The 27,545-nt window shown below is 38.1% G+C and overlaps 1 protein-coding gene across 1 annotated transcript in view; it reads right to left on the reverse strand.

Moving 5' to 3' along the window:
• Window positions 1-8,699: 8,699 nt before the first annotated feature.
• The window catches only part of LOC145987040 (aminopeptidase N-like), a 40,003-nt gene continuing 21,157 nt past the window's right edge, over window positions 8,700-27,545 (reverse strand). Inside the window, exons 6-9 of the mRNA XM_083121499.1 lie at window positions 25,720-25,887; window positions 23,514-23,657; window positions 11,042-11,123; window positions 8,700-9,061 (exon numbers count right to left, since the gene is read on the reverse strand). Of these exons, the coding sequence (XP_082977625.1) occupies window positions 8,891-9,061; window positions 11,042-11,123; window positions 23,514-23,657; window positions 25,720-25,887 (565 nt within the window). The 3' untranslated portion in view covers window positions 8,700-8,890. The remainder of the gene's footprint in view (window positions 9,062-11,041; window positions 11,124-23,513; window positions 23,658-25,719; window positions 25,888-27,545) is intronic.

The raw sequence follows: 27,545 nt of genomic DNA on the forward strand, positions 1-27,545 counted from the left end.
CCCTTTTGTAAAATCTAGTAGATTTGACCATATTATTATTCAGCTGTGAACAAATATACACCATTACTAAAATAAATTAGTTCTGGTGAACAATAATGTGATTGTTGCCTATTTAAACAAATATTAGATCATTAGAAACTATGGTTTGGTTATGTCAAACAAACGTTTTCTCTGAACAATTCCCACGTAGCTCTGTCCTTAGGAACGAGTGGTTACGTGTTTTTGAATCCATGTGGAAATGTAATTTTTAGTGTTATCATCATGAGGACAATTTACGAACTACATTAATGCGGAGTACATTGTCAAAATAATAATAATAATAATAATGCCGAAACTCGAAACTAGATATATCAGTTTCTACATGGGCAATGAACTCGTTGCACTGGCTCTGGAAAGGCCTGCGACACGGAATATAGTTCTCTTATCTTTTTGTAGGTGGTCTTACACAACGTTTTATTTATCGGTACATCTTGTAAGTGCTTTTACTTGAAGATACGTTTTGTAATGTTCCAGAAAAAATATGGACTGAAACACCAAAATTAGGATTCAATTGAAATAAATATAAATCATAGCAATTAGTTCGCCTGTTTAGAGGAACCAGCAATCAATACAGAATGTCCTTACGCAGTGTTAGAAACCACAAAGCCTCAAATCTGATTAAATCTAAAAAGGAAAATAATTATATATATTATCTTGTTACAGCATAAATTATACTGATTTTCCATCTGAAATTCGAATGTGTGTTAGCAGCCAAATAATGCATCTGCAAACGCAGTTCAAACTTACCTTATGACGTTGTTGGTTTGTTTACTTATTTAAGTCTTGAAACATTTCAATTTTAACTAAACGAATTTCGTGACAAATATCCACAAATTATGCATTCACCAAACCGTAGTAGGGTGAATAAAAGTACTTTATGTGAGTGTTTGCATCGGAACAAATTTGTGGCTTGCTAAAATAAGTTTATGACTCCAAGTCACGAATATGGAGTAGGTTACGAGAATGAGCAGGAAATTGCATTGTGTTGGTTTCGAAATACCGTCCTCTTATCTCTAATCAAATTATAAAGCCCCTCTATTACATTGAAATACCTGTAATGCGAAAGAATTTCCCACGCTATAGATGCTATCATGTATTTATTATGTACGATATAATATTCATTGAAGATTTACCAAGTTTCCTCGGCTCTTGAAAATAATTTAGTTATAAATAAATGTGTGTGTGTGTTTTAGACCCAGGTCGAAGATAGCCTTTACATAATTACCTAGGTATATAATAGAGATTAATCGTACACAGAGAGGATCTACAGAAGTTAAGTGCTTATAGCAAAATAGCAAGTATTGCAGCATATTGAACATCGCGTTCAGATTAAAGATTTATATAAATCTGCAATTGCGACCTAAGTTTCAGCTTTGAGGATTTAGATCTGATCAAGAAAAATCGTGTCCAACTTACTTATATCTTCCCTCAACTCTCCTGCTCTGTAATCAATGTTGATAGGCCGAACCAGATCAATCAGACTGCAGGATTACTTAGTAGCAGAGGGGCCTTTTTATAGACCCATCTTTAACTATTCCTAGCATACTTAACACCCCCCTCGCTTTCCAGTCTCGTCATTGCTACAATGTGAAAAACCCACACAAAGGTCGTCAATTGATATACTGTTAACATGTTCTTACGACGTAGCTTCTATATTCATATCCCCTGCCTCTGTTGATAGTGATATTATTTTTAAATGTGCTCCATTGCATTGTACTATGTAGAATGACCAAGGAGGTATCGTCAAGCAAACAGGAAGTTACAATGGTATGTTTTCTGTTGCTGATGCTATCTTAGTCACGTTAGCTGATGATCAGAGGCCAAAATTGGGGATGGGGCTAGGACAGTTTACTTTGTCTTGGTAGACAAGGCTTTAACATTATGAGAGACCTTAGTGAGTGGGTCAAAAGTAGTTTACAAAAACTACGTAGTATAGCTTGTAGTTTATCCCAAGAATATTGTTGACAAAACCTTTAAATTCGTTTTGAAAACTTCGTGCCACCACCGGTGGACGTTTTTTTCGTATAACGGCCGTTCGATCCATTTTGCCTAGTGCTGTTCGAAACGTATTCTAACTGCTTAATCTGTTCATTGCGTTGTGTTAATCTTCCAAGAGCCCCTCCCAATTCTTAATAATGGTACTGGTGATCTCATATTGGTAATCAAAGACTGATGATCACTGAAGATTGTAGGTAAAAGTCTAACATATATAATTGTTTCTTTCAACACGTGGGAAATGTAACCCCTATCTAGTCGTGAAGCAGTATTTGCGATAACGTATGTATACCTTCGTGCATTTCCTTGTTTCTCTTCACGCACATCGTTGACTTTTAATTTTTGGACTAAGTATTTAAAAGCTAGTGAAAAGTTGTACCGGTGTTTGATCTGAATCAAAGAGCATACAATTGAAGTCCCCTGCAAGGTACACCCGTGAGCGAAAAAAAAACGTCCACCCTTGAAAATTTCAAAGTCCAAATCTGCACGATGTGACGACAAGCCTAACATGCGAGAAAGTAGCATCGCCAGTACGTCGAAGTCTTGGTGATGCTACAAAACATATGTAATTCATGTATTTATTTATTTCTGTCGAATAATTGCAAATAATTAATCAAATGATAAATTTCACAACACATTCTTTGCTCCTGCTTCATTCCTCAACATTGCTATTGCTGCAGATATGGTCTGAAACTCTGTGAATAAGTGAAAGATGATTCGTATGTTAGTTCCAAAAAATGTCGTGCTTGGGAAAGTTATTTTCAAATGGTTTGAAACGATAGGTAAAACATTAGGGCAATTTTAATAATCATATATTATTTAATTCTACCATATTCCGGAAAAAAAGGAAAGAAAAAAAAAGAATTGGCAGAGTGGAGACTCGACCATGGGATCAAAATGTCAATATGAGTTTATAATACAACGCCTTAACCAAATACTCTAACTTCCTGTCTTCTCCTTCACTCACTCTCTACACTCAATATGCTCATCCGGTCTCGTTCTACAGATGCCGCATGGCACGTTTCGTACAGCCACCAGGCGTGATAATGTTCGTATGAGCACGTGAACACTCTTGTATGTACATATTAAATGCACACACATATATTTCTTCGAAATACTACTTTTTTGATGTTCGAGTATACACACACACACAATTTACTGACACGACGTCTTTCACGTCTGATAACTTTTCTAGATAGTTGGTAACATTGACTCCCATTGTGTTCCACGGTTGCGATGAACACAATGGCTGTGTTGTGTGTTGTGAACTGGCAGCTAAGGGGCTTGGTTGGCCACTGAAGCCCGAAAATGTTCACTGCGCTGTGCGAACATTGTGGTGCGAACCCTGATCCAAGCTGCAATACTTCTTACATTCTGCACCAGGGTGCAGCATATACAAGGCATATCTAGGAGGACTCGGAAAGATCGGCGCTACATAGTTGCAATCTTTAGTGAGAAGTCGCTAAACCTGCCGGATTTTAAATTCCAGTGGGTGCTAAAATTCACGGAATAGTGAACTTTTCTTTAGAAACTAGTCTGCAGGAGTTACATAATATCTTTCAAAGTTTATATGATTTGCGCATGTGCGTCTAAGGGCAATTCAGACTGTGCAACTTTCATTTAGTAATCGACGTTTTTCATGCCAAAGAAATAACTCTCACCAACTTAAATTGCAAAGGAAAGTGCCGACTACATTTACATCAATTCAACGCTCATTACTCTGGTAACTATACTCAGAATAGTATGGGGTCCTATGGCCTAAATAGTTGGTACCGAAAAAAGTTATCAATTGATATTAGTAAATCCTTTTTACTATTCTCTACGTTATTAGAATATGCTTATTGTAAAGAACAAAATATAACTTTCAGAAAACTAGAGCTGTATTTTTGCTACATATATATATTTTCTTTTTTGAAGTTAGAAGGTTGAAATAATATATGCATTTAAAATATCACAATGGAAATTAAATGCATTTTTAATGTGCATATAAACGCACATACTTTGAATAAACCTCGTGTAAGTTGTTCCCCACAGCATTTTTTTTTAAAATACATTTTGCATTTTTCACCAGCAAATTTGATTCAGCGATTTTTAGTTAGCGCATGTTGAAGATTTAGCAACTTCTTTTTCCATTGTTGGCAACACTGCTGCTGTGGAAGATCTGTAAGGGGGCACGTTTGTTTCGGAAAGATCAAGTACAGTTAGTTTTTCGGGGCAACAAAAAAAGCCTATGCTCTTTGGCGGCAACGGGTAAAGGGCGGTTAGTGTCGATGTCGAGAGCAAGATATCTATTGACAAGCGGTTGGGTGAAATTATGTGCACTGGATTTCAGACGTGCGTGTGTGTGTGGTGTAGTGTTGTGTTTTGTGAATACTGTTAGTTGTTTGAAAGAAAAGTCATTTTCGCGATTGAGCGAAGCAGAACGAACTCAAGTAAAAAGGATGGGCCCTCACCAGCTGGACCTCTACATTGTACAAGAGGTAAGTACTTCAAAATGCGTTATTAAAAGAACATTCAAAAAATTACTTGTACACGAAGTACAATTGGTTATGTGGATGCAACGTTGTGAACGCGCAATTTTGTTTTCCTTGTTTATTGTTTGGAGGCGGCCATTCATGGACAAACACAAGACACGTCCTGGCCGTTTGTTACCATTTGCACATGCGACTCGCTTGAAAAGAGACTGCATCTGAATTGGAACGATTCGTCTCGTGCAATGTATGAGATCAAGGTTGGTAAATATGTTTGATTGATTGATTTGTTGCTTTAAGTCCACTTTATGCACAGTAAGGCTAATCGGGACTGGACCTACAGTTTAAAGTGGGATCCGAACCACTTGTGCCTCCACCGGGTATCGAACCAGGGACCCCTTGATTACAAGGCGAAGACGTTACCACTGCGCCATCAGGGAGGCCCTCTCTGAACCATGGCTAGGAGGGAAAATACGAAACACTAGGAAAGAAGTAATACAAGCAATGTCACATTGACTGATACATCAATCACAGCATCACAACCTAGTTATTGTGGGCGGGACGAGGAGAGAAGTTTTGAGTCTTTTGGAAAAACGTCGTTTTCCCATTGATACATTATTTTAGGAAGAACGGAAAATTTGATGGTTGATTCATCGGTGATGAGACATCCTGTACAATACCCAAATATCTTATATATACATTTTTTTTCTGCATTGGACGCGCCCTCCTCTCTGTCCCGCTAACGATGCACGTGCTTTCAATGCTGAATGAATGTGGTTGGTTAACATATGGTCCGTGTAATACAAAGTATATTGCGAAGTATGATAATCTTGCGTTGTACATACCTTAGATTGCATGTTATACTAATTAGTTTGCACTAGCCTTACTAATTGTAAATAACGTAATTAAAAGGGTGTTAATTGAATAAAAAAGTATTGTATTACTTCAGATATAGCATGATTTTGTGGGGAAATCGTTGAAAATAAGTTGAACTGTTATTCTTACTTGTTCAATATTGAAGATGAAGTTACAAGGGAGAGTATTAAATCTCCAATCAGTATATAAAACAAAATATTGTGAACACCCGCTTGTGAACCGCACGCGACGCCACTGACAGCCACTTCTTGCAACTTTGCATTTCGCGAGAGATCTGTTGACATATTTCCCCAATACATTACAGTTTGGTTTTGTGGCCATGATACTTTTTATGTCGTTACGTATGATTGTTGTAGCCTGTAGGAATTTAACCTGCTCCTACAAGCCAAAAACTGAGTCGGAAAGACTGCCACGATGATCGACAGTGTTACAAACTGTGAAGAACTCGCACCATTTGCAGTTTCATTGTCGACACGGTAAGACACGTAATTAAGATCAACACGCGTTTTGTTTATGTGACCAAACACCCCATTGATATTGTGTTCATTTCTGGCTATATGTGTGTTTTATGGGTGCTTGTTTGTGTGCGCGCATGTTTGTGTATTTTTTTTTTCAATATTCATTTTATGCAAAAATTTAGCAAGTAATGTATATCAAGTTGAAAATAATATATTTTATCATTTTTTGGAACCAACATACGAATCATCTTTCACATATTCACAGAGTTTCAGAAGATATCTGCAGCAACAGCAATGTTGAGGAATGAAACAGGAGCAAAGAACGTGTTGCGAAATTTATCAATTGTTTAATTATTTGCAATTATTCGTCAGAAATAAATAAATACATCAATTACATATGTTTTGTAGCATCACCAAGACATCGACGTACTGGCGATGCTACTTTCTCGCATGTGAGGTTTGCTACACTGTTCCGCCTTGTTGTCACATCGTGCAAATTTGGACTTTGAAATTTTCGATGGTGGGCGGTTTTTTCGCTCACGAGTGTACAATGAGCCGGCACTCCCTGCGATGCATTGCGGTACGTCTTGCACATAAAAATTACGCCTCTCTCTTCGGTATCGTGATCCTGAAGGACCATAGACGTTAACTATAGACAAGGACCATATTATTCCGTTAGCGTCATTTTTAACTTTGGTGAAGGCTAATCCTTTACGTATTAAAATTGCTGTGTTTCCTGTGCTACTGGGAGTGTAATTATTATACTCGATATATATGTGATGGCAATCTAAGTACTTTTTAAGCACTGCATGCAGTAGTGCAACGTCATTACTTGAGTTTTGAAGAAATGTACGGAGACACCTAGTTTCACTTTGCATGTTTTTTTAATATTTATGTTTGTCACCCGTATCACTTGCGTCTGTATTATCCTATTTAACACTAGAACTAACCAAATTAGAACTAGTATACACTTTATGTTGTTTATATTCCCCATAATTATTTGTTACACTGGTCGACGTTTTCATGTACCACCGGTGTTGGTTAACACTGTGACGACTTCCTGAGGAGTTAGACTGAATTTTGAAGCACTGTTCTGGTAGTAGTTTTCCATTTTTATGGTGGAACGTCGTTTAGCTACTGAATTTGCCATTCCTCTAATTTATGTTTCGGTTTTGTTTTAAACCAATTTTGACTTACCTTTACTTTCTTGCTGGTGTCGCTTTCGTAGTTTGACAACAAGTTACTGTCTTCTTCAGATTCCCTTTTCTCATTTTGGGGATTGGTGGGTGTGTCGGCTTCCAGCGCAAGGGGGTGAGGGTGAGGGATGTTGTTTTTCTGCTTCTCTTCACTAACTGTGGTGGTGGTACATAGTTGTCTTCATGAATTTTGGTTATCGTGTTTTTGGTTTCTATCTCTATTGTCCATTCTTGTTGTTCGTGTTCCATGTCGTTGTGACTAGTAGATGGGTTGCTGCTCCTTCTTCTGTTCGGTTGGTTGCAGTTGTGATGTGCTTGCTGTTTCCTACATTCCCGTCACTGATCAGTTTGTTCACAACGGCATCACTGTAAGTTCTATTTGCCAGTGTTCGCACATGCAATACAGTAAATTTCGCCGTTGACAGGTAGATCTCGAATGATCATTCGAGCCACTCACACGTAGAGGTCTGACCAGAATTGATCAACTAAGCTTTATAATAATTGACAGCCAAAAAAAGATTTGAATAGGCTTTTTCAAGGATATTTTTATCAACCGTACGCCACTGTGCACTGGGTATCGGAATTTTGTGCTCCACGTTTCATCGGGAACATCTACAGTGCCGTATTCACATAGTTTTTCACACACTTACATATTATGAACTTCCACTGGTAAATGATATACGAATTAATATCACTACCCTACCTGCATTGCTAAATGTCACATTCGCAATCGTCCCATTATCGTAGATGGTTCATTTCACCGTGGAATTCTTCAAGCAATTTCGTCACTGTTCGCAGTCGCACTAGTTTCAAATAAACACATCTTCCATTTGTCGGTATCTGTATTGCCGAATTTCGTCGATGTTAAGGATAAACTCTCCACATATAAATTCATGATCGTCCATTTCACTGGGTTTTGCAAACCTGACTCAAAATGTATCAGTATGGTTTCTTCTAGAATCATATTTCTCTTTTTATTTTTTGACAAAGAAAAGCACTAACACTGTTCTAAGTTCTTGTCATATTACTCACTTGCCCCGTTCTCATCCGCGCTGGCTCAAGTCGGTAACGCGTCTGACTACCATACTAAAGGTCCCGGGTTCGAACCCAGGCCGGTCAGGGGCGAGATGCTGATCATATCAACCCCACTCACGACCGGATCAAGAATGTGTGGGACGTTAACCCCACACCCCCTATATGCCTGCATGGCGTGGTGCTAAGCAAAGGTGAGCACTTTACCTTTTTACCCGTTCTCGGCGCTTCACGGTATTGCTGCACTCACGTCAGCTAAGCCCCGAGGAATGAACCTTCTTGACGCGTGCTCACGCACGAATAGGCGTGGGTGAAACTGGTTATTTGTCTATGGGTGGAACACTTATGAGTCATCGACTTTACAGCTCGCAATTCCCACCGGCGGCTGGGAAACAACAAATCAAGGATCAGTTAATTTCTCTTCGACTGACATCGGGCATTTTCGAGTCACAAGGCACCGAAAGTTCAGGGAGAGACGAAACAAATGAACGTCGGATACACAGCATGTTGCCAAACGTACTGTAAAACGGGAGAGAGAGAGACCAAGGCTGCCCACAGAGGGAGAGACTAATACTAAAATATAAAATGAAATCCAAATGGTCAAGTACATACGAATACAATAAAAACACTGATGCATGCAAACTGTGCTTGTATTATGTACCAGTTGATATAATGATACAATTAATGACAATAGTCGGTACTCTGTGAAAGATTATACTACAATATAAATACGTGAACAATAGATAAATATCTTGAATGCTGTTGACTTTAATTGTTATGTCACTTTGATCAGAATAATATGCAAGAATTGGTAGGAAAGAACTTATAAGTTTTCGTTCTCGAATTCCCTGTTAATTTCTCCCAAGGCTTCCTTTATTACACCGACGTTCTCTTCTGTCCATTGAACCCTCACCTTGTCTCTTGACAGCCGTTCGACAATCTCTTCTTCTTCAGAACCAAATTCTCCTTTGTGATCGTCGTAAAATTTCTTCGCCTGCAGACAAAGGAAGGTCTAATTAGGAACTGGAACATATCTATTATACACAAGATAACCCTGATTTAGGCTGGGCAATCCCAATAATAGAAATATCAAAGATACTTATTATAATATGATTTGCTCCGATTTTGGGTGGAATGAAAACGTTCCTACTGTGAGCCACTAGCCTCACTGTGATTCAAGTCCCTATATTTACCATGATTCAGGACAGTTTTGAATCCTAAATTCTCCTTACTTCTGACATGTAATTAAATTAAGTTTAAATTTCGATACGATTGCACAAGCACGTCAGACCATTCCACAGCAAATTGTTGATTGGATAATCGTTGAAATATCTGAGAGAAGTTGAGATTCGCTACGACAATTGAAATTCACATTAAACCATCCGTGCACGTTCATATAATTGAGTTTCGTTGAAATAGAATTTTATTACATATTCCTAGTTAGCAAAACGAACTATATTAAAATGTATTCTTACTATTGACTTTTAGTTATAAGTCGTGTATGACGAAAAAGTCGCAAAAAGTACGTTCTACGTTCAATTAAAGTGGATGAAAGAAAAGTTGAACATGGTTGCCAAATATCTTAGTTACTGTCCGAATGCTCTGCTACATTATTGAAAATTTCTCGGAAGTGGGGAATTTTTTATCCCCCACCACCTCCCCCGTCATCACTGATTCAGGAGCAATTAATTTCGAGCAACCACAAGTGATTTCTTTCTCTCTGTTCTAATTCAAATTTGTACTACGTCATTTTATGCTTAGAGAGACTAATCAGGACTGAAGTGGGATCCGAAAGAATGTAATGTGCCTCCAAGGGGATCGAACACTGCACACGATCATTACAAGGTAACAGCGTTTCGATCGGAAAGAAATATTAAATGTAATTTTACATACCTTTTAGAAAAAGAAACACGTGGTGGCTCGAAACCAGATACCCATCCGGACGGTTTTCTGTTGAGCTGTGTCAAAGATAACGAAATGGCGTTCGAGTGAGGACTGTAACCATTGCCGGATCTACAAGCCGCAAAACCTCATAGTGGATGGGATCCCGCAGACAAGTAAAGGTACGTAAGTAGAGGGGAACTATGATAATATTTTGCGAGGGGGGGGGGCAAGATTTGTAGATCCGGCATTGACTTTAACCATAATATTGCACATCAGAATCAACAATAACTCGACAAACTGAATAACTGAAAGTATAGTTTATGCTCTATGGCAGATTTTGCTGTACCGTTAATATTAAATGGTTTATGGGAAGAAAGGACATTATTACTCCATTTATGCTTATGTCATCAACGTATCACGTCGAGACTTCCTTGCCACCAATGGGGTCTCTTCAACTGCCTAGTGGTAACGCATTGTAATAGAGGGTTTGTGAAGGCACGTAGTGGTTCGGTTTCCACTTTAAACTGTAGGTCCTGTCTCGATTAGCCTATGTGTGCAAAAATTGGCTTAAAACAAACGTATACTAATCCCTTACCATCAACTTTGCCGATCATTCTGCAGGTGAAGTATACGTATAATCCTGAAATGTTATGCCACCATGCTTACAACATGCTTCTTCTTAACTATAAAGTAAACTAGAATCATTTATGGCGCTTACCGTACACCTAATGCTTTGAAAGCAAAACAACGAAGATACCCAGATAGCACGAAAGCATTTGGAATCCTTGATGTAGCTTGCTTTAGCTTGTCAAAGCCAGTTGAATACGGCAAGCTTGATATTAACTTGATGCAAACTTGTTTCAAGCATGTAGCTTTCAGTAACAAGTTTGCTTGACACGTCGTAACTAGTTGGCTTGATTCAAGCCTGTTGTAAGCTTACAGAAACCTTGTTTGCTTTACATGAAAAGCTTGTTTGAAAATTGAAGAGAGCTTACTGTGCTATCTGGGTAGGGAAGAGTTCAATGACAATCAACAAATGGAGAGAATCTATCATTAATTTAAAAGAAATAGAAACAGAAAAACTTCATACCTTCTGAAGATATTCCTCTGTATTGATATGCCCAATGGAAGCTGTAAACAAATCTATCCACAATGTAGGGTGGTCAGCATCCCTGCGAGAGAAAAACACGCATCAGTGAGTTCATTTTGACTGCAGGCTGCGCGGCATGTCGCGGATGCCGGCATTTTCGACTCGTAACGTCCCGCTTATTTTTACGCAAAAATCTTTAGCATGCATATATATATATTGCATAACGAGTACTAATCTGTGTTTCAATAGTTGCTCAAAGTGGTGGCCAATTGTATTCTAGGCATTTTTTGATGAAATTTTGTGACATGCAAAAGTTCCTCTTTAGTAATTCTTGCAAGTTCTGTTCGTACAGTAGCCTATTTCTAATCTGATAATGCTGTACTACGCAATGCGGTCCTGGCTAGTAAGAAAACATGTCCGAGGAGGCCTCGTTTCAATCCACACTGCCCACCTGCTTATCGCTTGAACACGATTCAAACAAGACCTTGAATGAACTCGATCGACACAACCAACAGGAGGAAGGGGGAGGGCGTGTTTAGATTTGATGATATTCACTGAGAAGCATGGACGTCCCTTCGGCAGACGAAGGCATTACGTAGTCGATTTTCGATCTTGACACCGAAGTGCCCGGTTTCGATTCACAGCCTGCACATGGATTTTTTTTTGTGAAGTTCCCTTCGTCAATTTCATTTAATTATTATCAATCCTGATTGTCGCGTTAACCAGAAGTGGTAGAAAAGTGACTATGTAACCAAAAATACAAATACGTACATTAGTGATGCGGTTGCAGATATATTCACATACATAAATTTCATTTTGCGTGTGCCCACCCGTGAATGTGTTCTGATTTTATTCATACGTGCCGGCAACAATACATCAAGTATAACACTATTTTTTTTTACCTGAAAACAACTTCATGCAGATCTACTAATTGCGATTTATCTACAGTTAATTACAGGATCATTTCACTGTGATGTCACCATACTAGTAAAAGAAGCGCGGATTTACAAATGCAACACGGGAATGAATCTATCTGTATCTGTTTGAGTTAGGATTTCTATATGATGGTGACAAATGTGTGTCTCTGGTGTTTGTGTGTCTGTGTGCGTTCGCTCACACGTGTAATCTCTTACAGGAGTTAGTGTCAGTTCAAAAATAGCATTTGACATGTTGATATTGTTACAAAATATATGTTTATTACAACTAATGTAGGGGAATTAGAGACAAATCAAGACATCTGGAAACAAATGGAGAACGTAATGCATTGCAAAGCAGGAGGTCCCAGGTTCGAAAACTGACCAGTCATGATTGTTTTTGTTATCGTCATTTCATCAATTCATCCTTTCGCTTTGTCGAGATTAACATGGGAGATAGAACAGCGACCTATAAAGTAACAAAAAACTTTGCTGCCTTAGTTGTCTCTTCACGATCTCGTCGTCGAAGGTTCCGCGTTCGAGTCTCAGCTTGGACATAGGCGTCCCCATTGGGAGTGTCCATTCACAAATCTCACCCAACAATCGTTCATTTTCACCATGCGACTGGGCAAGAGTGGCAGAGAGAAGCGACGTTAAATAACAAAAATGTCTGGAGAGAGACAGAAGGCATCTCGAAGCCTGTTTTAAGGGAAATAGTAGTATTGTGTCTCATTGTAAATTTTAAATATATACCCAAGTAAAATAATGATTACCAATGATTAACTGCAATCTTTGAGGTTAAATCGGTATTGTCAGTAGTATATGAAAGACAGAGAGGCGTGTCTGTCGAGTCATAGATGAGGGCGAATATTTTGTGAGGGACAGTCATATTTAATATATTCAGAAATATTAGTCACATCCCACATGTGTATTTCAAGAAATATTCAAAATGTTACCAGGTCTTTTGTCTGTTTTTTTGTAATTGACAGGGGAGTGTAAATACCATTGTTTCCTTGAATTGCTATCGAATAAATAAATTATTAGTTAGCTCACATCTGGCCGGAGATCGTATGACACAGATGAAAATTCAATTAAACCAAAACGTAAGGCTTTAACCTGCAATTGGGGAGGGGGGTGTATTTTACAAGTTTGTGATCGAGGTGCATTGACTTGGGTAGAAAAATGTATCCTCTACACGCCCGCATTCGTTTGCTTGTAATTTGGGCATCGGTTTCCTCACTAGTTACGTGATGTTCTTCAGACGGAAGTCATTTCGCCTAATGAAATTAATTCGAATTTATATTTTCCGATCCTTGGAGGGGTAAGGATAATGCATTACGAGGCTAGAGGTCCCATGTTAGAACCTTGGAGCCATGAATGTATCTTCAAAACAAATCAAACGGAAAACGAATTAAGAAAAATTTTGGAAATTTTAAAATAATCCACGGCTCTACAGTCCTGGAAGGGCCTCGGTGTATCTCCCGCTTGCCAGTCTACCTACCACAATCGTGGAGATCTTCAACCGGTAATGGGGTGACGTGGAGTCGGCACATCGAACCCTCAGCCCTTAGAGGAGATTGTTATGTTACACTACTCACTCGTAGCTTCCCAATTTCTTCAGGATGGTGGGTTGCCACCGTTCCTATATACCGGCCGAGAACCCAGAGACTGAACTCAGGCGGATTCGAAGCCAATGCCGTCCCGGAGTCGGAGACCAAAGCACAGCGCCTTAGACAGCATATTAATTTTTATAATTACAGCAGCTAGAATCGTTTGTTTGAATGCTGTTTAAGTGTACTCCTTATTCTGACAGACTGATCGGGGCTCGACCTACAGTTTAAAGTGAGACTCGAATCATAATGTACCTCCACACATCGAAACCGAAATCCTCGTTTACAAGCGACGATATTACAACTACAACATCGAGGAGGTCTGCATGTTAATTGCTTGATAAACTATTTACAATATTTCGTCATGAAGCGCATGTAATCGGAAAATCATTCGTGCTTAACTTCTGCTTTCAAGAATATATTAACAACCATTAGAATACCTGAGTTATGTTTAAGAATTAGAGGGAGGGGTTCATGATGATGATGATGATATTGATGAAGGGACACTCCTAAAGAACACATATTCCCAGTTGGCCGGGAATCGAACCCGTGTCCTTGGCGACGTAGTGTGCTCTGCCAACTGCTCCTCCACGTATGTCAATTAGTGTTGGCTGTCTTGAGACCTTAACCGTGGTTTTTCGTTTAGCCGAGCCTCGATTCGGGAGGGAGAGGGTAAAGAAATACTTGATGAGGCCAGTGTACATTGTCTTTCAGTTTATATATAATGTGGAGATTGTTTATATAGACTCCATTGTTTAGGGTAGCCTACAAATAATAGTAACTTAGTTCCTTAGTTCCGCTCTCAGTGCTGTAGAAACTCTGCCTTTGTAAATTTCACCCAACGCACGATCATATGTTTCAGTTTGATATTCCAACGTGTTATCTTTTTCCTCGTCTTATCAAATGTGTGATTCAATTCAAGTGATATAAATTAATATAATTATATTAATCAATGAAGGTATTACTAATTGCATGCCTTAAAACAATTACAATTCGGACTTGAGAAGTATTTATTTATCTGGGTATTTTTTACCCAAGGAGTGTTCTTACGTTATGGTCATCTTTGTGTATTGAAATAAAAATGTTCAAACTTAATGAAATTAGGTTATTCGTTTAAGGTATTATTTTTTACATGCTTTGATACAATTAAAATTCGGATTTGAGAAGCAAATTTCTTCGGTTTGTGTAAAAAAGTGCGCGTCCTGCCGGGTTAACAATGGCGAGAAAACAACTTGCAAACAGAAGAAACACGTCAATCAAAATTTCATCAAAAGATGCCTGGAATGGGTGAATGCATAGGCCACCACTTTGAACAACTCTTATAACACAGGTTAGTACTCGTTATGTATGATAAATATTTATGCTAAATGTGTGTGCTCGAAAATATGTGGGACGTCACGGGTCGAAAATGCCGGCATCAGTGCCATGCCACGCTGACTGAAGTCATGTGCTATCTCGGTCGAAAACCAAAATGAATCATTGAACTGGAAACTAATCGTAATTTGAAAGTATGTCAAAGCACTAAACTTAATAATACAAATAGGTGTCAATATGTATCACAGTTTCATGTAATAAGCGATGAATGAGAGCCCCGTGGCTTTCGCAACACGCTGTACCAATGTACAGTGTCTCTCAAAAGTTTTAGGACAACGACATTTTAAACTAGGCAGCCCAACATACACAAGGCGTTGGTGGATTGCGTGTAGAGTTAGGCTTAATTTCAGGGTTGCCACATGCACAATAAATATTTATAAAATATCCGAAAAAAATAAAAACAAGTATTAGTGTATAAAAGTACAATGTATTAAATATCAATATTATATCGCAAGTTACAAAATTCTTTCTGAAAGAAAAATAATAGGTTTTATAGTATTTCATCGCTGATGAGTCTAAAGAAAGGAAAAGTGATGAGAGAAAACGAGAGGTGACAAAGGACAGGAGAAAGAGAAAGCGAGAGGAGAAGAGGAAAAGTAGAGGAGAGAAGAAAGCGAGGATAGACGAGGAGAGGAGATGTAGTGAGGAGAATGGAAAAAGATTCTAGGAGAGATGAGAAAAATGGAGCAAAGAAGAGAAAAGAGAAGGAAAACGAGATGAGAGAAGAGGATACGAGATGAGGGGAGTGGAGAGTAGAGTAAAGGAGAGAAAAAGAGAAGAACGAAAAGAAGAGGAGAAGAGTGCAGTCAAGTCGGAGATCTAAGACAGGAAAGGAGATACGAGGAATGGAGATGAGTGGGATGGAGATAAGATGCGAGAAAAGTAGGGAAGGCGATATGAGATAAAAGCAGAGCAGAAGGAGGGGAGAGAAGAAGGAGAAGGAGAAGAGAAGAACAGAAGGGACTGAAGAGAAGAGGTAGTTGCAGAAAATTTCGTCTCAGCGTCAAGAATTGAGGCATTGGTCAAATTATCGACATGAAACATTCAATAACATTTTGAAATGTATTGGAGAATGTATTAGATCGGTGCGAAATGCCTTTTGGCTTAGTTCAGAGCAAGGTAAAATCTTCCATGTAAGATCTTTCATTTTACCTGCGATTGTTGTCCAAAAACGTTTGGGAGACACTGTACCAAGCTAGTTATAGATTTCTATGTTCGAGGCGAGAATATAATCCGTTTCTCCCGTCCTTTGGTCAAATGTTACCATTATCCGTGTACGCTCTATTATCTTAAAATACCATGCGAAAATATTAAATCGAAGCTAGAGGTTCCAGGTTCGAAACCTGATCTGGGATCTATATATCATTGTGTTTATCCTATCTACATTTGCTTATCGTTTGGGATTAATTTAAGAATTATAAGTCATACACAATAACAAAAACAGAAAATAGAAGTACAACGCAGAACTTCGTAGTGGAATTTTGAAATAACTTTACTTTGCCGCTTGGTCATGTGAGTACTCGAAAATTAATGTCCTCAAGAAGAGTAATTGAGTGTTGTGTTTTATAACTGCAGTTGTTTTTCCTGTCCATATATTACATTTTTGAGCATTTATATGAAAACAGTCCGTGGAATTTAAGAATATATCTCCCAATATGGAGCTCGGCATTTAAAACCTACTCAGAGAAGATACACAAATTTCAGAAGACTTTATCATGTAAATGTTTTCTTAAAGTCAACTCCAAAATTAGATGGTGGTTTCTGTGAAAATCCTTAACATAATGGAAGCCGTTAATTTAAACAGATGCTTCATTTAAAGCCAGTATTGAATTTCCAAACGTTATTTATGTAAATTATGACTGTGCACACTTCTTAAATCTCCAAAAGTACCATTATACAAGTGTAGACATTATGCTAAGTTTACCGTGACTGGACCAGCAAATATGTTTCTATACAAACCGCTTAATACCGTAAATAACTTAATTCTTCTTCTTCTTCTTTTATATGACTCTATCAACGTTTATATCCTGTTGACTTTGGTCAGCGTCTCTGTGATTGTAGTTCTTCCATGTTCGGTAGATTAGATTGTCTTATTTCACCAGTAACACAGATTAAAATGAATTATATAAACAACTTAAACAATGGCTGGGTGTGATACCTGGATACACCTGCACTACACCTAGTGTCAAAAAGTGCAGCGAACTCGACACGGACTGTTTGTACGATTTGAATGTTTGTTTGTTTTGCACCTGTGTATTTTTTGTGCGTAACACTGAATTCATGATTTCTTTTAAAAATTGTTTTTGATAACGCACTCAAACTTAATTGAACTTTTTCTTGTATTAATACTAAACTATTTTTATCACATGATAGTAATTCTTCTCGAAAAAAAAAGACTCCAATCTATTTGTCACTACAGCATAACTGTTAAGGAATAAAAATGTAATGTAATGTTAAGTAAAACGACTATTAAAAATACCAAGGACTTGAGAAATAGGGGCGCATAATACCTCCTTCAATTTTTGGATGGTGTTACTGTATCCCCATAAATCCTTCAATCCGAATTATACCCATTACAACCCGACAAAAAATTTGATGAGCAGAAGATATTGTCGTTCAGAGATTCTGTTTTTTGGTAGCTAAACACACAAAAAGGTTATGATATCTACGTTATCTACCTATCCAAAATAATTCAAACCATCATGAATCTATTATAACTACATTATTTTGGTAATAGTGTATCATGCAAAAGGCGTGACTCGAACTCAGGACCCCTGGAGTCATAACTCGATAGTCTAATCACTTCATAAAGAGGCTCGGTCGAAGAAACTGGAAAGAACTTCCTACAAGCACACACCGGCAATCGGCAATCTTCAGCGGATGAAAAATCCGCTGACACGAAATCCTATTTAACAATAATAAGTAAACGTAGCTTTATACTTAAAGCACCGTTTGCGACAGACGCGGAATCGCCAACAGTTTTAACGATAAAAATTCGAATCCACCATTAATAGCTCCAGAGATCATTACTCAGTCCCAGTTGTACTCAGAAATTTTTCACGTGAACAGTTCTTGCCTCCACGTTATTGGCTGATTATCGATTGATACGTAAAGCGTTACCGCGAGGAGTGGTGTGGTATTGAAGTGTCATATCAGGGACCGTGTCGTCACATCTAGATCTACAGGTAAACGAACATTCTTCTATTCCCCTTTCTGTTCTTCTTACAACCCTGTCAGACCAGTCTTCCCTGAAATTTTATATCGAATGATTTAGTGTTGTTCTTATTTTACAGGGGCGAGCCCCTTTGCTTGTGTAAGTGTTCCATTATTTATTTTGGGTGACACCTCATCACCTTTGCGTCCCTTTTGCACGCGAGCGAATCGCTCCCGGCTGTCATAGCCGTAGATAACGATCCCCATAATAATCTACGTTAGATTTTATTTATTTATTTAGTTCATTTTACTTCGAGGTTTGTGCCTCGTGGCTAATTTGCGAAGATGGGGATGTGTGATGAAATGATGAAATTGATGATTGGATATTCACAATCAACCAAGGCCCAGTTGGATTCGAACCCGCGTACCTTGGCGTCGCCTACCTTGGATTTTGTACGTGGTGGAGTTTGCTTTGCTTTTCTTTCATTTATTTCCCTCTGCGAAATGCATGAACTTTTTTCTTTTGGCTTCGTTTTCTCGTATCCCCTCTTCCGATTAGGATATAATTGACATCAGGTTCTTCTGGACCGTTCCCGCTACATTCATTTTGCATATTTTGAATGCCTTTCCACCCTCCAAAATTTTTTGTCAAACGCTTTCTTTAGTTTTTCGTTGTTCAGGCCGCCCGACGTATTTAGTGCGTCTCGCTACCAAGGACGTAGCCATACAGCCTATTGGGGCTAGACCCTACAGTCTCGCCACACCTTATGGTTTGCAATTTCATATTAATTTTGTGTTTTTGGGGGAATCCTTCCTCTCCCCCTCCTTCCTGTTTTTACCCGCTTTACATGTTATTGAGTTTCTACATTTTTATATACATTTCATGGACTTTTTTACATGACGTTTTAGTGTCTACCCTCTCAATCACAGTTTGTATTTGTTGATATTTTGGAATGCGGCCCTTACAGGATATTTCCTATGCGTATATTTCTGCTATCTCCTCAGTTCCCATAGTAACGAATATATTTACGCTAGGGCCTTGCCTTTTCTCATCGCAGTTGTTTCATAAATAAATTCAGAATATAAGCTGGTCCCATGTACACATTGAGTGCAATACTCTGAAATATTTTTCGGAATGATCTGGTTTAACTTTTCCTTTTTAGCTACCCCCTGACCCTACCTTCCACACCGTTCGTCTCAGCCATCAAGGGCCGCCAAAGAGGGATTCGGCAAACCCCTTATGCACTGCCCCCTCCCCCCGGTTTCATCAGGTTCATGAGCCGTAACCACCAGGAAGGTTCGTGACCAGTTATCACCAGAACTTCGTTTGTGACCAGCAACCACCAGAAGATTGTTCATGCACAGCAATTAACTGAACCCCCCCCCCCCTACAGATTCATCATGTTCAGGACCAGAAAAGCCCAGATAGTCTAAGCTAGTACGCCCCAGTCCCATCTCCGTCCACCCCAGGATCCTCAAGAAGATGCACCCCGAAGACAGAGCCTCACATCAAGAATGCTCAGGGCTCCACCTGCCATTTCCGCATTGGCAGCCGCTCCTTTTCCATCGCCCAATTTATATACTCATCAGTCCGCTGCAGTCACATCGTCGCACCTTCGAGGATAACAGTGCAGTCGCTGCCCGTCGACCCCAGGTTCGCAAAGATACGCCTAAACTGTTCGTGTGTTCGAAATCCGTCGCTGGATCTTACAGAACATTTCGGACGATCTCCATTACCCATTGAACGCTCACCACAGCGATTGCTAATGGAGTATACTACGTCAGTGAATAAAGAACGTTAGTATTTTTTTTGTTCCCATTGGCCTCACATTGTTTTCAACCCAGTACTTCACGTAGAAAACACAAACTTATAGAGTGTACCATCACGGAACATTTTCTCTTTATGACATCGCAGAAAAACTTGACAAACCTTTTAACAACATTTGTAACATCAACAACATTAGTTTAAAAATAGACAGACAATAGTATTTGGGGGCGGCACGGTCCATGTATACATCTAATATTTCATTTTTTAAAAAAAAATCCTTGACTATTTTATATAATTTCATTACTTGTGAGAGAGACACTCCACAGGTAAATCCCTCAGGTTACACCTCTGTGTATATTTTAAACCAATTTTTTTCTTCTCGAGTGTCTCTCGGTAAGTTTTTTTTTTTAAAAAAATACATATGAAACTAACGGTTCAAAGTGTATGGACATTCCGAGTGACCCAAACAATAATCAAGAAGGACTGACCCTTTACTGAGAATCGGCAATACGCATCCTTTTTTTCACTATCTCAACGTTTAAGTGCTTCAGTGTTCCATGTGACGCGTGATAAACGTGTTCGACGTCAGCACCTGACATGAGAAAATGCTTTGTCAGCACCAGCTGAAATCTCATAATACGTACGCCGTCAGTATAGTGAACCGGAAAATGGTCCAGTGCTTATATTCCAGCATATTTAGAATACTAAGTGCATGGTTTTCTGTTATTTTTTTCCTTCTTTTCACCCCTCTTGTATAAAATTACTTTTTGGGGGGTTGGTGTAAATAAATTGTCTTCTCCAATTGACTGAACTGGCCGGGTACACGTCACAAACAAAAAAGATTAACTTCCCTTCGTGAACTCAATTTGTTGCCCCAGGCAGGTGTGTCGTATCATGGAAAAGGCGTGATTCGAACCCGGGACCCCTGGCGTCACAACTTGATAGTCTAATCACTTCATTAAGAGGCCGGTTGAAGAAGCTGGAAAGAGCATCTTATAAGCACACACCGGCAATCCTCAGCGGATGAAATATCCACTAACACAAAATAGTATGAAACAAAAATAAGTAATCGCAGCTTTATACTTAAAGCACCGTTTGCGACAGACGCGGAATCGCTAACGGTTTTAACAATCGCAAATTCAAATCCGCCATAAATAGCTCGAGAGATCATTTCTCAGCCCCAGTTGTACTCAGAAATTTATCGCGTGTATAGTTCTTGCCTCCACGTTATTGGCTGATTATATATTCATACGTAAACTATTATCGCGGGAGTGGTGCGCTATTGAAGTGTCTTTTCAGGGACCGTGTCGTCACATCTACATCTACAGGTAAACGAACATTCCTTTATTCCCATTTCTATTCATCTTACAACCTTGCCAGACCAGTCGTCCCTGAAGTGTTAATATCGAATGTTTAAGTGTTGTTCTTATTTCACAGGGACGAGCCCCTTTGCTTGTGTTAGTGTTCCATTAATTACACTGGGGAACAGAGAAATTGCGGCACATTGTTTGAGAGCTAATTTAGGGCAATTTCATGCTGCTGAATAATGATATAATAATATATTTCCTGAATTGGCTCTAATTTATGAAATAAATGCAACTAAACAAAAATGGCGGAAACATAAGACATACATATAAATGTACTTCCAATAACAATTTAATATTTCTTTTTGTGATTACAATCATTATTATAAAAATAAATTTATATAGGCCTATGATCAAAATAATTAAGAAAATATGTACACAATGAAGTAACAAACTATGTGGAACGTTTTCTATACGATTTCCTGCTGTATTGCTTTTTAGGACAATCCCTCTCTAAGCTCCAACAGTAATCGGCCATCATGTGGCGATCCCACCGTCCCTGGTACCTTTCTTCCATTATCCTTATATCCTGATGGAACCTTTCTCCCCGTTCTTCACTAAAATCACCAACGTTCTCAGGGAATCTGTCAATGTGGCTATGTAGAAAATGTATCTTCACACTCATATTAGCTCGCAATTTCTCAAAATTTTTCAACATATTTCCAACTATATCGGGGTACTTTTCCGCTCTGTGATTCCCCAAAAAGTTTTTGACGACGAACACAAAGCTCAGCCAGGCCTCAGATTCGATGTAAGACATGTAAGTTGTAAAATTGGCATCATTTATAAGTGTACGAATTTGTGGTGGTCCGTCAAAGATTCCTGCCTTCAATTTTTCAATACTTAGTCCTGGAAAAGTGTGGCATATATATTTGAAACAATCAACACTTGTATCTAAGGCCTTGACAAACTGTTTTATCAACCCAAGTTTAATATGCAGTGGCGGAAGGATGATTTTGTCCGTATCTATCAGCAGTTCATGAATGATATTAGCTTTTCCCACTAATATTTTCCCTTGGGGGCCAAACTCTTATCGTCCAATGCTTTTCTCTAGCACGACTATCCCACAAACATAGCAAATAGGGATATTTTGTGTACCCACTTTGCTGTCCTAGTAAAAAAAAAACACCATCTTCAAATCCACACCCACGAGCCACTTATGCTCAGCATATTCAATTTTTTTCGAAAACCATTTTTATGTTTTGGTATTCTTCCTTAAGGTTTGTTGAGTGTCCGATATATTGCCTAGCAATGCTTCATAAGTTGCCTAGCAACAATTTACAACTAAATAAATAAATTTCTTATAGGAATTTCAGCACATTATCAAATTTTGATATTACCGAGAAAAGCGTTGAGTAATTTTACCTCCTACATTTTCCATGGTGTGTTTATTTTTATAACTGGAGTCAATTCAACTGAACCAATCATACAATTGGCAATCACAGTTGTTTTGTGTGCTGAAACTGTTATTAAACTTTATGCCGCAAAATAAAATCTTTTTTTTGTTCCCCAGTGTTATCTGGGGTGTCACCTCATCACCTTTGCGTCCCTCTTGCGAAACGAGCTAGTCGCTTGCGGCTGTCATAGCCGTAGATAACGATCCCCGAAATCTACATTAAAGACTTTGTATGATAGTTACTTTACTTAAAATTGTACTCTTTCTCGGATAACTTGATAAGGAAGTAAAAACAGTTCGAAATGAGTGAAAAACAATCCAGTGAAGGCCAGAGCTTTAACTGTCCGTGTGTAGTTCGCTGCACTTTTTGACTCTAGGTGTAGTGCTGGTGTATCCAGGTGTCAGGCTGGTGCAAAGAATTGATATCAACCAAGTAGACGAATGGGGGTGTTCAAGTTCACAAGATTCAACAGATGTCTGTCTGCTGCCTTAAATCTTCATTTGATTAGATATCACGCACCACGTGACCATGCACCACACACTGCACAGCTTTAGTAGTGCAAACGGTGCAGACCCAAGACGCACTACTTGATACCAAATCCACGAAATAGTCGAGTTGGTGTTCCACCTTGTAACGTGTATTCAACTAGACGCGTGAGACCAGATAGAGCCAAAAAGTTCAGGGAAAGGAAAGGTGCTTCTGTCTCGAAATTGGTTTTGAAATGATTATTAAAACAAATATTTACAAAGAACAGATATTTAGAAATAGAAAAGATACAGAGCGATCCAACTGTAGTCATCACGTTTCAGCAGTTGCTTCACTTGAGGAAAATATTCATCTACAAGCACCTTAATGCATCAAGAAAATCTGTAAATATTGAACTCTTACTTACAGTGATTTCCATCCGCTTAAATTAGAAATGAGATGATTCAGCATGTTCTTCATACCGCAAGGATTCATAGTGAAATAATAAAACACCATTCTAGCTTGATCGATGGTAATTCCTTCTTTCTTGGCCAATATATGATCCAGTACTCTGCAAAAATTAAAACTAATTTAGATTGCTTAGTTATGAAGTCATATTTGCTTCTTTCAATGGAATTACTTGTATTGATTTACAGTAAAGGATCCAATTATATGGAAAGACAACCATCAATATGTCATCAAGCAATAGATTTCCTCCTAGGGATTGAAATCTGTTTGCTTCAAAGATTGTAAAAGTAACGAAGATTAGTAAAACCAACACTTTAACTTTTGCCTTAGATTTATTTATTCGTAATGTCTAGTTTCAATTACTTTGAGCAAATTCATATATTACTACAATATTGCTCTAGTGTTTTGACGCAGAGAATTCCTTACATTACAAGAGGAACAAAGATTTTGAGAATAAAATTCTAAGATTCGTGTTTGGACTTGAATGAGATTAACCGTAACACCGCATGCAGTGACAGCCCACAGTTTCCACGGTTAAAAGGTCATTGCTGTGTGCGGTGTTTCCAAGTTCTACGTAAATCTTTACTTCATTCAATAAAAAATTGTTAAAAATCAGTTTCGCAAGTATGAATTGATAATGATAATGGATTTTAAGAATATATGCAAAGAGCTTTAGAACAAGACCAATTCTGTACTTGTAGGACTATCCAATACTAAAAATTGGTGTTTGGAAAAATTAATAAGAACAATTTTTTGACAAATTTTTGAAAGTCTGAAAATTAAGAACTATGTCAAAAACGTTTCTGCCTGCACCGTACTAGAATTGCACACCGATTGAACCACCCGTTTTTTATTTATAGAATTTCAAAGAGAGCGATCAATTACAACACTTAGAAGAAAACACTTTTTGTTCTCACGACGATAACAAATAGAAGGCATACTTGAAATAAATTTGTTTAGCATAGATTAATGCATAATTGAATAAGCTAAATTTTAGCTTAACTCGTTTCTATGTAGATCTACAGGTTAATTGGAGTCCAAACTCGAGTATCAAGAATTTTTAATCCGATAGTAAGGAGGATTCTATCTTATGATGTTCAAATATTTTATTTTGTTTGTTGGGATATAACTATATAATTACTTTCAATAACATTTACTCGTGCTTCTTTTGCTAAATGACCAATGGGGAGCATGAATTACTTCATAACTTTTTGATTTGTGATAACCCAATTCCCGCTCTAGACGAAGGTATTTTCCTTGGCATTTTTCTTAACATTTTCTTAATTCTACCGTGTAAAGTGAAATCTTATATCATTTTGTTGCCATGGCATATTCCAAGACATTTTCATAGATAGAATCGGTTCTAATTTTCTTAGCATTTCGAGTAGCGTAACCAATCAGAATGCGAGCTCTAGGTCACGAGTTTAGATATAATGGCGGCCGAAGAATATGAAGACAATGCATCACTTCACATTTTTGAAAGTCGATGACTATACAACCGAGTGGAAAAATATTTCATACGTAACCATTTTAGGTACAGTGTCTCTTAAAAGTTTTAGGACAACGACATTTTATACTAGGCAACCCAAATTACGTAAGGCGATGGTGGGTTGCGTGTAGAGTTTGGCTCAATTTCAGGGTTGCCATAAGCAATGTCGTTGTACTAAACTTTTGTTGTACTAAAACTTTTGAGAGACACTGTACAAATCAGTGGCGCTGCTTAACTTCGTACTTTATAGCATAAATATTTTTTCAATTGTAACACCGGCCACTGGCAGAAATATCTGAATTTATAGGTGAAATTTATGGTTACTCAACGCTACAAAAAATATGAAAGGTTTCACTTTGTTCACACGGTACCTCGTAAATTAAATAATCATTCCTCTTATTAATTACATCTCTTCGTCTTAACAATGTTTAGTTATTAAGTGAATACCGGGTAACTCGTATGCCATTCGTGCTGAAGAGTCTAATGTTTTCTGCACGCTTCGCATGGCATTTGCAAACGGAAATGTTACATGAAATGCTACCATGTAAAACACTGTCTGTCATAAAAAATGCTATAAGATTTTAGAAAGCATATATGCTAAAAGAAAGGCTTCCGTCTAAATCGGGCTTAAGTTAAAATCTTCAGCTTCTTATGGAGAGATAAATCCATTACTCACCTTTGAACCTTATAGTCGTCCCTAATACAGGTAACCAGCGACCGAAGGAAGCGGTCTCTGCTCTCAGAGTCGTAAGAGCTAGGCAGGTTGAGATACCTCTCGAACAGGAAGTCCCACTCTTCTCTTGATGCAAATTTTGAAATGTGGCAAAAATTTCTTCTATGGAAGCTATGGGAAGAAAGAAGAATCCGTAATCGACATTGGAACAAAAGTGAAACTACTATACTATAGACGGCGCGATTAATATTTAAATGTATTGAATCATATCATGCTATTTTCTGTGAGCCACATACCAATTTGGTTTTTAACTTATTTTCGCCTTCACTGTGAACAAAGCACATATAAAATTAAGTTGAATTAAACAAGGGTGATGGCAATTAATGGTATTTATTTCATTAATGCCAATTTCTACACGCAAGGGGGCGATGGGACGAAGGCCTCTCCCTGAGATAATAAAAAAGGCAAATGAAAGCAAAGGAGATCGAGAGAAGCAAACGTGGTAAATGCAATCTCCCACAAAATGTCCTCCGAATACCATCTTTTTCTTTGAAAAACGTTTAAAACGAAGTCTCAAAATGGTAATTACACATTTATTATCTCTACATACATTATTAATAGTAGAGGAAATAAACAATTTAACCTGAAATAATTCCAATACAAATCATTTTGTGCCAGATTGTGCGGAATGGTGTGGTGAATAATACATAAAGTATCCACATTTCAAATGTTTGGGGAAAATCCGCCATCCTGCAAAATGGCGGCAAAAATTTACCTTGAAAACTAAAATATTGTAATATATCGAAAGCGGTACAATGTATGTACACAAATGTGGAGATAACCAAAATGTAAAAGCAGAAAATTTGCTAAATTATGTTGTTGTTTTTTTTTGTTTGATAGGTCTACCAAAAATCTTATTCAAATATTTTCTTTCATTTTTAGAATTAACGTAAAAGTATTTTTTAAACATAAAAACAGCAAATATGTAAGAAACTATGTAATGTACGTCCAAAAATTACTGTACAAAATTTATAGCTTATGATTTCCTCTAGAGATTTTTTTTTTCGTTCTTTTAGTGTCAAGGGTTGAGGAGATCTGAACTTTAAAGCAAAGTTTCCCAATATCTTACGTGTTCCATTTCTTATGATATTGCTGATAATACTTTGTCTTCTGCAGTGTCTCGTTCATTTGCGTTTGTTACGTGTTGTTTTTGTTGTTTAAAAATGTATACACACAGTAGCAGCGATTAGGTGTCTGAACTAAGCAAGGGAAGGGGGAGGGCATGGACAGTTTCCTTTCTTTATAGTCTACTGCAATTAGAAAGAATCGTATTGAAAATGGTATTCAAGCAGATGATTTTGGGTCACATCCACTGGTAGGCAAGGCTTAGCATTAGGAGACCATAGTGCTGGGACAAAAAAAAATGTGTATGGGGGAGGCACATTGCTCCCCATGCCCCACGTCTAATTGCCGCCACTATCAATACATTGAGCTATTATGATACGGTTTTTAATCAGTCACTTTGCCAGAATGTCCATTGCAGAATCTTTTGCAGATACCTGGTGCTAACATATTAAATTTAATCATTTCCTGTGCATACGGACGTGCACTTGTAGCTCAGGTGTTGCCCCTGATGCAGCAAAAGGAGAACACATGCATAACTGGTTGAAGATGTAAACTCCACATCCCAATACGCTCGGCTTTAATGAAATTCGGAAGAATATCGATCATCCTAATGTATTGCATTAGCGTCTACTTCTGAATTGAACAGGCCAACGATTATTGTACGTATCTCAGAAATAAGTTCATTAGCAACATGCACCCTGCTG

This window comes from Lepisma saccharinum, chromosome 4 (genome assembly GCF_977018435.1).
Source record: "Lepisma saccharinum chromosome 4, izLepSacc3.1, whole genome shotgun sequence".
In the NCBI taxonomy this organism is placed as follows: domain Eukaryota; kingdom Metazoa; phylum Arthropoda; class Insecta; order Zygentoma; family Lepismatidae; genus Lepisma; species Lepisma saccharinum.